Source organism: Cannabis sativa, chromosome 5 (genome assembly GCF_029168945.1).
Source record: "Cannabis sativa cultivar Pink pepper isolate KNU-18-1 chromosome 5, ASM2916894v1, whole genome shotgun sequence".
Taxonomy (NCBI): Eukaryota; Viridiplantae; Streptophyta; class Magnoliopsida; order Rosales; family Cannabaceae; genus Cannabis; species Cannabis sativa.
Genome location: NC_083605.1, coordinates 34,145,588 through 34,160,700, shown reverse-complemented (window position 1 = coordinate 34,160,700; position 15,113 = coordinate 34,145,588). Strand labels below are relative to the sequence as shown.

At 40.6% G+C, this 15,113-nt stretch overlaps 1 protein-coding gene across 2 annotated transcripts; it reads right to left on the bottom strand.

Annotated features, from left to right (window-relative positions):
• Nucleotides 1-8,727: 8,727 nt before the first annotated feature.
• Nucleotides 8,728-14,825, bottom strand: LOC115717117 (SPX domain-containing membrane protein At4g22990). Of its 2 annotated transcripts, none has more exons than XM_030646062.2 (11): nucleotides 14,307-14,825; nucleotides 12,871-12,929; nucleotides 12,406-12,526; nucleotides 11,765-12,076; nucleotides 11,398-11,502; nucleotides 10,865-11,319; nucleotides 10,390-10,697; nucleotides 10,085-10,272; nucleotides 9,671-9,861; nucleotides 9,440-9,573; nucleotides 8,728-9,123 (listed from the first exon to the last, which is right to left on the bottom strand). In XM_030646062.2, exons 2-11 carry the CDS (start codon nucleotides 12,921-12,923, stop codon nucleotides 8,885-8,887), a joined length of 2,106 nt encoding a protein of 701 aa, XP_030501922.2. In that variant the 5' UTR covers nucleotides 12,924-12,929; nucleotides 14,307-14,825; the 3' UTR covers nucleotides 8,728-8,884. The 2 variants fall into 2 exon arrangements, with proteins under 2 accessions (XP_030501922.2, XP_030501923.2); XM_030646063.2 differs by lacking the exon at nucleotides 14,307-14,825 and adding an exon at nucleotides 14,127-14,210.
• Nucleotides 14,826-15,113: the final 288 nt, after the last annotated feature.

Here is a 15,113-nt window from a genome sequence, read left to right as displayed (position 1 = left end):
TATATGACCTGCCCTTTGGGCTAGGATATTTTTTTTTATATGCGATCTTTTTTTTCACGCTTATGTTTTTTAACCTGTCCTTTGGATCAGGGTTTTTATACTTATGCTTTTTATTTTTGTGCATACTCTTTGACCTGCCCTTTGGGTCAGGATATTTTACTTAGTTTGTTTTTTGTTTGTCCGTGCGGTATACCCTAGTACCCCCCTGAGTGGCATAGAAACTTTGTTTTTAAGGCACTCAGTTTTATTTATTATAGAGGAGGTATACATTTGGACGGTACAAACCCTTTGAACAAAATCTAAGTTTTAATTCGCTACTGGTAATATTTTCTGAGGTGATCGGCATTTCAGGCTCTTGGGACGGTGGTTCCGTCCATTCTTTTTAGTTTGTAAGTGCCAGAACCGATCTCGTCCTCGATCTCATATGGTCCCTCCCAATTTGGTCCAAGTACCCCCACTCCGGGTTCTTGGGTGGCTGGAAAAACCCTTCTTAGGACCATATCCCCAATAGCGAATTTTTTGTTTTTAACCTTGGAGTTAAAATACTTGGTCACCTTCTTTTGATAAGCAGCCATCCGTATTTGAGACTCATCCCGGAGTTCTTCGACTTGATCCAAAGCCTCTTGGAGCAGTGCTTGATTGGTGGCAGGACCATAAGTCGTCCTCCTGTGGGATGGGAATAATATTTCCACCGGGACCATTGCTTCACAACCGTATGCCATTGAGAACGGCGAGTGACCGGTTGTGGTTCTGGGGGTCGTCCGGTAGGCCCACAATACCCTTGGCAATTCTTCAGGCCAGTTATTTTTACAGGCCAGTAGCTTCTTTTTCAAAGTGACCTTTAGGATTTTATTGACTGCTTCCGCCTAGCCGTTTGTTTGAGGCCGGGCTACCGCGGAGAAGCTTTTTACCACTCCGTGTTGGTTGCAAAAGTCAGTAAATTCCTCGCAATCGAATTGCTTTCCATTGTCTGAGACTATCTTGTGAGGCAAGCCGTATCGACACACTATGTTTTTGATAACAAAGTCCAATGCCTTCTTAGCAGTTATTGTCTTCATAGGCTCAGCCTCTGTCCACTTGGTGAAGTAGTCCACTGCTACTATTGCATACTTTACCCCTCCTTTTCCCGTAGGTAGAGACCCGATGAGATCTATTCCCCAGACCGCGAAGGGCCAGGGGCTGGTCATCAAGGTGATCTCATTTGGAGGAGCTCTCGGTATGTTCGCGTACCTTTGGCACGAGTCACACTTTTGGACATAGTCTATACAATCTTTTTTCATTGTTGGCCAGAAGTACCCTTGCCTCAATATTTTCTTTGAGAGGCTGGGTCCTCCCGTATGATCTCCAACGAACCCTTCATGGACCTCCGGCATGATTTGTCTAGCTTCGTGGTCCGATACACACCTTAAATAAGGCATGCCGAGTCCTCTCCGTAGAGAATTTGGTCCATCATTACATAACGATGAGCACGATGCGAATCTTTCGAGACAGTGCCCTCTCTTGGGGCAACTCACCTGTGGTTATGTATTTTATGATGGGGACCATCCAGCTGGGTTCTTGCCCAACCGTTAGTGTGGTCTCTTTTATTTTGATGCTTGGCTCTGCCAAGCGTTCCACTGGTACTACCCCCAGTTCTTCGATTTCACTGTCCGAGGCTAACTTAGCCAGGCAGTCCGCATGAGCGTTCTTCTCTCGGGGGATTCTTTCTATTTTATAGTCCGTGAACTCGTGGAGCAGTTCTCGGACTATTGTTACGTACGCGGCCATCCGTTCGCCGCGAGTTTGGTATTCTCCAGAGACCTGGTTTACGACCAGTTGAGAGTCACTGTAGACTTCCACTCTTTTGGCTCCTACAGCTTTGGCCAATTTCAGCCCTGCTATCAAGGCCTCATATTCGGCTTCATTGTTTGAAGCTGTGAAGTTGAATTGGAGTGCTGCCTGGAGCCGCAATCCAGTAGGTGATATCATAGCCACTCCGGCTCCCGAACCGTTCTCATTAGAAGCTCCGTCTACAAATACCTTCCAAGTGGGGATTGGTGGTACCGGCGTATTGGCTGTTGCCTCGGCTTCATTACATTCGGTGATGAAGTCTGCCAAGGCTTGGCCTTTTATGGAAATCCGGTGTACGTAATGTAAGTCGAATTGACTCAGCTCTATCGCCCACTTGAGGAGTCTTCCGGATGCTTCGGGCTTCTGGAGAACTTGCCGGAGCGGATGATTGGTCAGGATTTTGATCGGATGGGCTTGGAAGTATGGCCTCAGCTTCCTTGATGCCATCAGGAGGCAGAATACTAATTTTTCAATGACCGGGTACCTTGTCTCGGCCCCTATCATGCGCTTACTGACATAGTACACAGGGTGCTGAGTTTTTTCTTCCTCCCGGACCAGGGCAGCGCTGACCGCGTGCTCGAAGACGGCCAAGTAAAGGAACAAGTCTTCTCCAAGGACGGGTTTCGATAGGATAGGAGGTTTGGCCATGTGGTCTTTTAACCTCTTGAATGCCTCCTCGCATTCATCCAACCATTCGAACTTTTGGCATTTCTTCAGTATGTTGAAGAAGGGTATGCACTTGTCCGTGGAGCGTGAGATAAAGCGGCTTAGTGCAGCTACCTTTCCGGTCAAGCTCTGCACGTCCTTATGCTTCTTGGGGGATGGCATGTCCAGGAGAGCTTGGATTTTCTCCGGGTTTGCTTCGATCCCCCTTTGGCTGACTATGAAGCCTAGGAATTTTCCCGACTTGACCCCAAAGGTACATTTTTTCGGGTTGAGCTTCATACCGTATCTCCGGACGACTTCGAAACATTCTTCTAAGTCGCTTGCATGGCTGTTGCATGCTTTGGATTTGACGAGCATGTCGTCTACATATACCTCCATGTTTCGTCCCAGGAGGCTTTTAAACATCCGGTTAACCATTCTTTGATAGGTTGCTCCGGCGTTTTTCAGTCCGAAAGGCATGACTAGGTAGCAGTATACCCCCTTATCGGTCCTGAAGCTAGTGCACTCCTGGTCCGCCGTATCCATTTTTATTTGGTTGTACCCAGCATAGGCATCCATGAAAGACAGCAGCTTAAATCCGGACGTGGCGTCTACCATCTGGTCGATTCTGGGTAGCGGGAAGCAGTCCTTTGGGCAAGCTTTGTTTAGATCTGTGAAATCTATACAAACTCGCCAAGTCCCGTTCGGCTTGGGTACCAGGACCGGATTGGCCAGCCATTCCGGATAGTATACGTCGCGGATCATGCCATCGGACAAAAGTTTGTCCACCTCTTTCTCTAAGGCCTCGGCTTTCACCGAGTCGAGCGGGCGTCTCTTTTGCTGTACAGGGGGCACGTCCGGGTTGACATTGAGTACATGGGTGATGATATGAGGGCTTATGTCGGTCATGTCTTCTTGGCGCCATGCAAAGATGTCGATGGCGCCCTTCAGTGTTTTTATTATTTTTTCTTTTTCCTCCGGATCCAGGCTCTTTCCTATCCGGAGTACTTTAGTGGAGTCATCGTCGCACACTGGTATTTCTTCGACGTCCTCCATTGGTTCCACGACCCTTTCAGATCCTACGCGAGGATCCAACTCATCCTCTTCAGCCTTCTCTATTCCAGGGGATTCCCGGAGCATGAGTACAGGTAGGTGGGTGGCAACATTGTAACATTGCCTGGCCTCTCCCTGATTTCCCCTCACAGTTCCAACTCCGGCTTCCTGGGTAGGGAATTTCAGGCACAGGTGTCGGATTGAAGTAATCGCACCAAAGTCCACTAGGGCCGGTCGGCCTAGGATTGCGTTGTAGGCTGTTGGACAGTCTACCACCACGAAGGTGCAATACTTAAATGTGCTCTGGGGGGTATCCGGGCACAGGGTAACCGGGAGCCTTACTTTTCCCATCGGGACTAGTGTCGTCCCGTTAAACCCCGTGAGCTGTGACCCACTAGGCGAGAGGTCCCGGTCGGTCAACCCTATCGCAGTGAAGCCTTCTTTGAAGAGCAAGTTCACGGAACTCCCATTGTCAATTAGGACCCTAGCCACCACTTTATTTGCGATGGGGGTCTCTATGACCAGCGGGTCGTGGTGAGGAAAACGCACCGTCTTGGCGTCTTCTTCCGTGAACGTTATGGGTTGGTCCATTAGCCGAGGCCTTTGAGCTGGGAGTTGAGTAACCTCCCACACCTCACTGTGTTTCGCGGCCTCGGCATATCGTTTTCGCTCCTTGCGAGTGTTTCCTCCGATATGGGGACCTCCGGAGATCATGGCTACCCGCCCATTAGGCCGGGGCGGTAGCCCGGGAATATCCTGGGTGTCACCTGCGGGAGCAGCTGGAGGCAATACTCCTGCTGTACCCCCTGGCGTTCCCGGAGGCATACCCCCAGCCACCTGCCCTGGATTAAGGTGGGGCAACCTATTTTTGATCCACTCATAGAGGTGGCCCAAGCGGATTAGATTTTCAATCTCGTCCTTGAGATTCTTACATTCATTGGTGCTATGGCCAATGTCGTTGTGGTACTCGCATCTTTTATTCGGATCTCTCCGGGAGCTGTCTTTGTACAGCGGCTGGGGTCTCCGGTAGTGCGTATTTTGCCTAGTGGCAAAGTACACACGTTCCTGGGAGTCCGTGAGCTCTGTGTACTGAGTGTATTGGGGTGTGTACCCCTTCTTCTGGCGCTTCTCTCCCGTTCGGGTGCTGCCCTTGGAGGACCTTTTGCTCCTCGACCCACAGGTAGGGCACATTAAGCTAGCGGTCGGGGCGGCACTGTGAAGGAGCTCGTCCATTAACCCGGACGGGTTCTTAGTAATGGGAAGATGCCGGTGCCAAAGCTTGGCCCTGGCTGTATCCGGGAGTAGCGGAGAACTGTATGCCACTTACTTGTGGAGTTGCGGTCGGGACAGTACCCGAGGGCGACACTCCTGGCATGTATCCTGCTATCCCGGTGGGATAATAGCCTCCGTAAGCCACGATCTGGGCTTCTTCGAGGTTAATATATTTTTGGACTCTCTTCTAGAAGTCCTGAAGGCTAGCAGCGCCTTCTTGCTGCAACTCGTTCCAGAAGGGAGTCCCAGTGCGGATTCCTGCTTGGAGAAGCGCAAGCTGTTGTCCGTCGTCGACCTTCTTGGTCTTCGAGGCTTCCTCTCGGAACCTCTTGATGTAATTCTTCAAGGTCTCGGTGGGCAGTTGCTTGATGTTGGTCAAGGCACTAACCTCCAGGTTAACCTTCCTGGCGGCGACAAACTGTCTCCGGAAGTTGGTTTGGAGTTTGTTCCAACAACCCACGGATCCCGATTCCAGCTTTTTGAACCATTCCTCCGCTGACCCGCTCAGAGTGAGGGGGAAGCACAAGCATTTGGCGTCATTGCTGACCCGCATGACTGTCATGACACGGTTGAACCGCGACAAGTGATCACTGGGGTCGGAGTTCCCAGTATATGTCGCCATTTCGGGCATCTTGAAGTTTTTAGGGAGCTCCGCCTCCAGGATATGCTTGGCACATGGCTCCCGATCCTCGCTGTCCGAGTCGGAGTCGTCTCCCTTCTGCCTCCGGGAGACTCGAGCAATATCTTTTCGAAGTATGGCAAGTTCCGCCATAATCCCTTCGTTTACGATGCCGAGGAGACCACGGGCCTGTATCTTTTTTGGTCAAGGTGATCCCGGAGGTCACCTTGATTCCCATTGATTTGATTTCTCAGATCAATGGGAGGACATCTCTGTCCTCTTCTTCCTCTACCCCCTGGTTCCTGGTGCACAGAAACGCTTTTCCGGTCCCCTCGATCCTGAGGGCCAAGACTCCCTCTTTGGGGCCTGCCCCTCTGCGGACCTTTCCCTTTAGGGAAATCTGAGCGGACCCTTCGCGGATCCTGCACCTTTTTCTTTCGCCCAGGGGTAGAAGTAGGGTTTTTTGTTTAATTTTCCTCAGCAGGGTGCTTTATAGAGCTAGGTTCCCTAGGTCTTTGCTGCTGGGAATTAGGCGAAGACGTTGCTGGCTCCCCGTCGAGCCCAGCGGCCATTGCCTTGGGATGCACGTGAATACCAGCTGCCTCCATGGCTTTCTGCATGGCTAGCATCACTTCCTGCATTTTTTGATTTTGCGCTTTCTGAGCTTCGATCTCAGCTTCATGATCGATAGCTTTTTGTCTAAGGAGCACCAACTCTGAGTAACTTCCTCCGTCGTAGGCATACTCGTCGAGGTTTTCCTCGTAGTTCTCGTCGGGAACTATTTCTTCTTCTTCTTCCTCGGACTCCTCTGCTGCTCTTGAGGCTACATCTTCCTCATTTGGATCTTGAGCATCTTCCAGAGGGCGAGGGTGTCGTGTACTTCTTGTCTCCACCATTGTTGTGAAGTCAAATGCTTGTTATGTAGTAGCTTTCCTCAGCTCTCAATGAAAGCACCAAAATGTTGACCGAGATTTTCGGCAACTATTAAAATATGATTATAATAAAGAGCTGTGAGAAAGTGAGATGAAGATTTTTTACGTGGTTGGGGCGTTAATGAGCCTTAGTCCACGAGTCTTTTTTATTAATGGATGTATTTAATACAGATTCCACACTTGAGAGAATGTTTTTCTCATAAATACAGAGAATGTTCTTGGTGAGTATTTTCTCTTCTTGCTCTTTTGCAAACCAAGATTCTCGTCCCCCTTAAATGAGCTTTGAGGGGGTATTTATAGTGTTTTGGTGGGGTAATCCCAAGAATTGTTCTTACACATGTATCTGCAAGTATCCATAAAGTTGGGTATTTCCAATGAATATACCATGGGTGTTGCATGGTCAAATCCCTAGGTGCTGTAGGGTTTTTATGAAGAATGTCCTTTTTGCCTTGTGATTGACGTGACTCTTCGCAGAGTAGCCGTCGCTAGACTTAAATGATCATTACTGTAGCGCTGCTGTTTGGGGGTTGTGCCGTCAGACTTTATTGCGTGTTACAGTCCCAACACGCTTCCTCCCATGCGGCATTAAATGCGACTTGATTGCTCAGGAGAGACCTGACACATCCCGGAGAGGCTTCACGCTATGCGAGCTTCCTGGAGTACCTTGTGCTCCGGGTGCCTCCTCCGGGACCCATGCTAACGATGCTTCCTTGTGGCGTACAAAGACTTATCAAATATTTACAAGTTATCTGATCAACGTGTCCTATTTCGATTAGTCCACGTATTTTGGGCGAATTCAGGGGCAACAACATATATCACAAACTTAAACTAATATACTATTAAATGAATTGTTTTCCACAATATACAGTAGCATACAAAAACTATATACCACAATCATAAGCAGATATACGATAGTCAAAAAGTAATATACCACCAGCATAGTGAAAAAAAAAATTATACAAAAAACTTAATTTAATATTCCTCAAGTTTTTTTTTTCTTGTTCTTTCCTTCATGAAATACCAATGAACATAAAATCAATATACCTCAGTCAAATATAACTATACCTCATACTTAAATTAATATTTAATAGTTTTTTTCTTTATTTCTTTCATGATATACATATCACATACAAACGATATACCTTATACTAATATAAATATACCATAAACTTAAACTAATATACTGTTAAATGATTTTTTTCCACGATATATAATAGCATATAAAAACTATATTCTGCAATCATAAGCATAAATACTATAGTGAAAAATTAATATACCACCAATATAGTGGAAAATATATATATACTAAAAACTTAATTTAATATTCCAAATATTTTTTTTTTCTTTTTCTTTCCTTCATGATATACTAATGAACATAAAGACAATATTTCCTAGTGAAATATAACTATACCTCAAACTTAAACTAATATTCCATATTTTTTAATTTCCGTCTTTCGTTCATTATATACCATAGCACATTAAAATAATATACTACAATCTTAAACTAATATACTACCTTTCAGTTATTTCAAAAAATATATATATACTACCTTTCAGTTTTTTTTAATATATTATTGCACATAAAAAACGATATATTATTGTGCAAAATAACTATAGCAAACACTTAATTATTCAAGGTTATAATTGTAATTTTATCATCAAATTTTTAACTAAAAGGACATTTTGTTAATTTTTTAAAAAAATGGACATTTATTAATTTAATTGTTAAATTTAGGGTCATTTTGCATCTTGGCTCTTTCTAAAACTCTCTAACATCATTATTGTGTTTTGAGATGTGGATTAAGGGAAGTTCTTGGACTAAATAAAAAATAAGAAAATAAATAATAAAAAAATGAAAAATGAAAAACATTTTCAAACCCCTTATACATATAAAAAGAAAAATTCAAACCCAAAAAAATGAAGATTATTAGTGTAGGATATAGTCATAATTTTTTCTTTTCAAATTACATTATTATGTGTGTTATTTTGGTGTAGAGGTTGGTCTAAGAGCCAGCTCAATGCAACCACAAGGCAACAAATTTGGTAAATATTCCCTCATAATGATTCAAACGAAAATCTCACAGCAAATTTGATTTTCATGAAACTTTGTAATTGTATGGTTCGAATTTAAAATACTATGGTGCTAAAGTATTACATTTTCTGTATTGGTGTAACACTAAATATTTCATTCTTAGTTGGAAATAGCTTAAAGCAATAATAGCATGTTGCATTCTCATCAATCAATCAATCAATGAAATTATATACGGTTCAACCCTCGAAGAAAATGCATTTGGTAACTCCTCCAAAAATGGTTTCATTCTATTAACTTAATTATTTTAGTTGTCTACATTACTAGGAAAATAATTAAGAAACCAATTGGAGAAAGATACTCATGAACTAGATTTCTTACCAATAAAATGACCATATACACAATGGAATGATGATGATAATAGCAAACTGAAAATCTAACAAATAAAATGACAAGGCATTGCCAATGAGAGACCATCTTTGATACATGATATATGAATAAGGGTCAATATAGAGAGTTGTAGGTACAACATGTTGCAACGATTGAACCTATGCATATGACAAGAGACGGTAGAAGGGTGATGTTCAAGAGCCTACTCTCCCCCAAAAATCCAGCCAGGGTTATTGTAGCATCTGCAATTACTCGAGCAAGTGTACCTGCTTCTGTCGACAGTAAACCACCATTGTAGGTTCCGCGGGAAAGCCGGGATGACATGACTCTAGACAGAAGTGACAAATTAACACCTGCAAGAACACATACAGATCAGATAGATAGCTATGTTAATCTCCACTTTACCATTTCAAATAGTAAAGGGATAGCTCAATCAAAAAATTCGGGTTTGTATTTCGCTAATCCCTACATAGATTTAGGTGGGAAAAAAATCAATGGCTGGAATTGGCAATGCAATAGTACGATATACATACACATATATGACAGTTTGTAATCTTCATTTAGTTCATGGAGCAAAATGCGTAGGCTACTTTTTTTTTTTTTTTTGCATCATAGTGATCATTTTGATTTCCTCAAATGATAGTCAAATTAAACTGTCTGATATCTCACCTTCAAGTACTTCGGCAAATACAAACAAGATGAGACCCGAGCAGACATACTGAACAACAGTGTATGGTATTATTATGTGGAAGCTTAGAAGTATCCCTAGGCAAACCAGAATTTCGGATGCCAATAAAATTTGCCTGCATCAGAAAAATGGAAAGAGTTGCATTTGTAATCAGCACAAACATGTGTGGTACTAAACTGATCATCAAACAAAAACATAAAATGACAAAGTACCTGTCCTCAAACATGTTGCTAATGTAACTTCCAACCAGAATGTTTACTGGAAGAACTGTCAGCCCAAGACAGGCAAGGAAAATTGCTACGCTGCTTGTAGACCAACCGAAGTAATATGTCGTAACAACACTGGATTCTGAGAGTAAAATCTCCATTACATACTTGAGCATGAAATATATCAACAATTGAACCTGAAAAATGATACAAAAGTTTGAACGGATTAAAATCCAATCAGAAAATTACAACTAGGTAATATGATTAATACATATACAACTACATGTTTTCCGCATTTCTTGCCAGACACAAGAACACAAAAAATCCATTGATGCATGACCAAATTTTTAGTATTTCTGTTGGCTCAAGTATTTCATGTTTAAAATTACGTCAGCACATAATAAGAGGTTCACACAATACCTTCACCGAGGGTGTTAGTAATCTATATGCTGCCCCAATTGAAGTGACAGGTTGACGAGATTCCTCTGCAGCTTCTTCACTTCCATCAAATTCTTGGTCACCATCTTCATCTTCACCTTGTTTGTCTTCTGAAGTGATTAGCAATGGCTGTTTAAGACCTTCCTCAAGCCCATTGGTTTCTACTGTTTCTGCCATTTAAAGAGTTCAACATCACATTAAATATTTCGTGGTAAATGAATAAACTCAACTAATTGTAAATAAGTATGATCTGTATTATATAGTATTACTATTTTCTAATCACTAACCAGCAGCAGCATTAGATGTCTCAGCAGTAGGAATATCATCATATTCACGTGCAGGCTCTCTAAATGAGATCCACAACCAAACTAAATACACGAGCCATGCAATAGCCATCACCCACCCAGGCAAAGTGTCTTGATTGAATGTAAGCTTGTAAATCTTAAAATTAGTTTGAAGTAAGCCAGCAAGAGCAGGACCACAAGCCATTCCAAGTGCACTAGCACTGACAAAACCAGCCGATGCTTGCATGCGGATTTTTAGTGGCACACAATCACTAATATAGCGCCTATTAACTGCTCTAGCAGAACCCAATCTGAAATTCAGAAAATAAGAGTTATCAGGATCGTATAGTTCCAGTCTCCCATTCATTTCTTAAAATATAGTTCATTATTTTCATAAATGATGAAAATTAGACAGAAATTCATGTTAAATTAATCAGAAAAGCATAGGAAAGAAACTACGAGGAAAAACAAAACTTACCCACAGAAAAGACGACCAATCAAAAGAACCCAAATTGAACGAACGTCATAAGCCATAGCATACATAAGGTTTCCCATAAACAGAACAATACTGCTGAATACAAGAGGTTTAAAGTATGATCTATTTGACCATGCACTGAAATATACAGAGGAAAACACCTGTGCAACAGCCATAGCTCCAATAACAACCCCACAAACTGTTGCGGCAGCTCCAAGGCTCATGGAGTAGTCATCTGCTGTAGGGACAATAATGTATGTGTTTACCATATAGAGAAATGTGTTTACTAGGTTCAGGAGAAGTGACATAAAATGATATCTCCCGTCATCAGGTTGTTCCCCGGTGGGAGTAGGCAAATCTTCTTGCATAATGAATGCATGTTGTGCCAAGAAGGTAAGAAAGTTTGTTGAATAGGTTAACCTGTCTACAGCTGCATTTATTGCATCGACAACAGGATCCTGCACATTGATCCCTTGTAAAGGTTAATAAGTAAAACCAATATTTTGGATAGATTCCAGCAAAAGAGAGAAGGAAACCTGGAGTGGAAGAGCAGTCTCATCATATATTGATAAGTAGCTTCCTTGACGGTCCTGAAGTTCATGAAGATTGCGAGACAAGGCACCCACAACAGCCCCTAACCCCTGCCAATTAATAATATATAAGGTAAGATCATTGACACAGAATAATTTAGGATGCTATATGAGTTGTTTTTCTTTTTTTCTTTTATTCTTTGTTTTTTAATTTTTTTTGATAAAGATGGTGCTATATGAGTTACCTCTTAAAGTAGCACTTATAAAACACAAGAATGAAAAAACAATACTCAATATAGAAGGCTATTAGCAAATGATGAAAGTAGGAGCAAAAAGGAGGAAAAAAAGAGCAAGTCAGTAGATAAGTTGTTACCACATGCTTAAATACTTGCTGCAGTTGTGAGTATGGATGATTGGCACGAGTTCTGACATAATAATCAGTGAATCTGTAGCCAAAGCGTTTGTCAAACTTCTTCAATATCTTACGGAGACCAATGGCATTTATCTCGACAAAAAATAGAAGCTTTAACAGGTCTTGCCCTACTTCTCTATAAGATTCTCTAAGTTCAGATATTTGAGATATCTCAGGCTGCTCAAGAAGAGCATTATGCCTTTCTCCAAGCTTGGCTATCCTGCTTGCCAGGCGACCTTGTTCTTCCAGAAGAAATAGGACAATCTTCTCAATCTAAAATAGTAGAAGTTGACAGAAGTTAGAATGAATCAAATTGTGCAAGTGTTCGGAATCCTATATATGAAGGATTACATGCATGTTAATTGCTGTCAATCTATAAACATTATGTGTGCTATAAGTGCTTACATATTTAAGCAACCAGTTCCCGATTCTGTATATGAAACAGATGCAATCTCATAAATTGTATATGTAATTTAAACACCACCATGCAAAACCCAATATCTGGATGCATATTAATTGTGCCTATTTCTGCAAATATACTTCATTCCTTGTGTTTCTAATCATGTCTTGATAAAAAAAACAAACCATGGCCTTATACACACCTGATTATCCAGCATTCTTGAAAAATCCTTGAGAACATGTCGACGATCTTGTGCACCAATTTCAATTTGGTGAGCATATTGTTTTACTCGTTTCTTCATTAACTTATAGTTAATGTAATATCTACACACAAGGGTATAAACATATGTTGTATCAATACTCAATGGATACCGTCCAGAGATTTGCACTGTAATTCACAGATAAGGATATCCAGAAACATATTCTACCAACAGAACTTGGTTTTGCCTATTATTCTATAAAAACAGAAAATTTCCAACATTTGTTAGACTGAATCTTTTTCATGTATACTACTAAATGTTAGTGTATCTAACACTTAACAATGGATCCAACTTTTCTTATTGATGTATTAGACGCTGATTGTTGTCACTTGTCAATGAAGTGCTTCTCTGTTTAAAAAAGAACACTTTAGCAATGGATATTAAATGAGCAATAAATTATAACCATACCGTTGCCATTCGTCATTTTGTCTTTGCTTCAACTTCTTCCCGAATGCAACCATCTTTCACTATATGCAGCAGAACAAAAGCTTAATAAGAGCACGAAGATAAGTGAAAGATATCGCAAAAACACAAACCAAAGAGGAGGATTTTCTATATGTGAAACTAAACAAATCCAATTAGTTTGGATTTACATAAGAAAAATGCCAAGAAAAAACTGAAATCCAAGAGAGATGCAGATTGGAAACTAAAAGCATATCATGCATGATAGAACAACGTTGTCTAGCATGCCAAAAGAGAGAAAATGACTATACTAACAATAATGATTAAACAAACAAATAAAAAAAACATTAATAAGTTATTCAAAAAAAAAACTTTAGAAAGACTGCCCATACTTGCTGTAATTTGGTATTGTATTTGCACACAATCTCACATATCAAACTCAGATGGGAATACCATTGTTGGAATAGAAACATAAATGAATTTTTAGTAAATAAAAGCCGAACAGATTTGAAATCCAAATTTTATATCACGCTGAGAAATGCAGCTCACACTTATGCCAGCTTAATTTGATAATTAGAATCAAGTTAATTAGTACAAACCTTAAACACTCAACCCAAAAAGAGAAAAAGTATGTAGCTTACTTTGATGATTAATATGAGATTTTTTTTTTTTTTTGCTGAATGATTAATATCAGATTAGTACAAAACCAAAACACTCAAGTCTCAACCCACAAAGAGAAAAAGTACATTTACTCCATGGGGAAAGATAATAACAGGTGACAAGTAAATTCCACGAGAACAAATTTAACATCACTTTTGTAAAACCGTACAGAATCATTATCTTTTCCTCTTTAGACTTTTGATAAATTATTTATCTGATTTCAATACGTATCAGCTTCTACAATCTTACTTCCTAGGCACACTTTTAGACTTAAAAACTACAGGATAATTCTAGGAAAAAGCAATGACCGTACAAATTAGATTCCCAATCAAATCAACATAACACAAAACCACTCAATTTGACTAAGTCCACCCAAACGAGTCATCACTCGAATTCACAGGGTTCATCACATCATGTTCTCATCCAAAAGAAAATAATATCACCTTAATTTTGATAAAAGATAAGCACAATAACTAATACGAACTTCACAAGAAAATTCGGCAGATTTGAATTCAACCAAGAAAAACGTTACAGATTCTCAATTCAATAGTACTCTGTTTGTTTGTTTGCCGAGAAAAACAAGAAACTGATAAATCACTCACTCAGCCACTTCTTATTATCAATCTAGAAAGTAAAATCCAGGGAGTTTCGCATTCAAATAAGCTCAACCATCCATTTTCTTCCAGAAATTCTTGGCATCCAAACAAAGCACGAGTTCAAAAATACATAAACATGCACACACACACATGATAATACCAAACAAAAAAAAAAAGTCGCATTACCGGAGTGAATTCTGGACGAGGTCGGTTTCAGAAGAGATTTAGATGACCATCAACGAACGAAGACCCCGAAAGAGAGAAACGAGTGAAGAGAAAAGAGAAACGCAATAAAAACGTTTCGAAGAGCGAAACGTTTAGAAAAGAAGGAGACAGATATCAGGAATGGGATCGAGCTGGCTAGGAATGGCGATGATGTTTGGCTGGTTGGCTGGCTGGCACACAAAGCAAAACAGATCTTTCTTTTCAACCCAAAAAAAAAAAAAAAACAGGGAATTGGAATTACGGGATTATAAAGCAGGGAATAGGGAAAGAAGCAATGAATGAAAACGAAAAAGGCGTAATGATCTTCAGCACGAATCTGGAATCTTAAAATTGAAGCCTTTTCAAGTTTCAGACTCAGAGGTGGCCAAGTAAGAAGGAGAGGTCCAAATCTACTACTTATGAATCATTCTCAATTCTGTGGAGAGATGAAAAACCAGACTGCCTTTTAAATAAATTCATTTTATATAATTCATTATTTTTTTGACTCATATGTTTAGATTTTTCTGTCTTTTTAGATTTAATTATTATTATTATTAACAATAATATTAATATAATAATAATAAAATATGTGATGGGGAGCATATCTTGGGAATATTATTTTTCACTTTTAGCTTTTTGCTAGGCTGCTTTTTTTTCTTAATTATTATTATTATTTAATGTAATATAATTTTTTTTTATTTTTTTAATTTGGTATTACCGGTGGCACTTGTGGAAAGTTGAGCGTATTGTGCTAATCACAATTTTTTAATTTAATTAATGTTCGGTTTG

Coding starts and splice junctions, on each gene's coding strand:
- LOC115717117 (XM_030646062.2), bottom strand. CDS start 12,923: ATGGTTGCATTCGGGAAGAAGTTGAAGCAAAGACAAAATGACGAATGG. Junction 11,320..11,397: donor AGACTGCTCTTCCACTCCAG/GTTTCCTTCTCT, acceptor ATCAATGTGCAG/GATCCTGTTGTCGATGCAAT. Junction 9,574..9,670: donor AGCAACATGTTTGAGGACAG/GTACTTTGTCAT, acceptor TTTCTGATGCAG/GCAAATTTTATTGGCATCCG.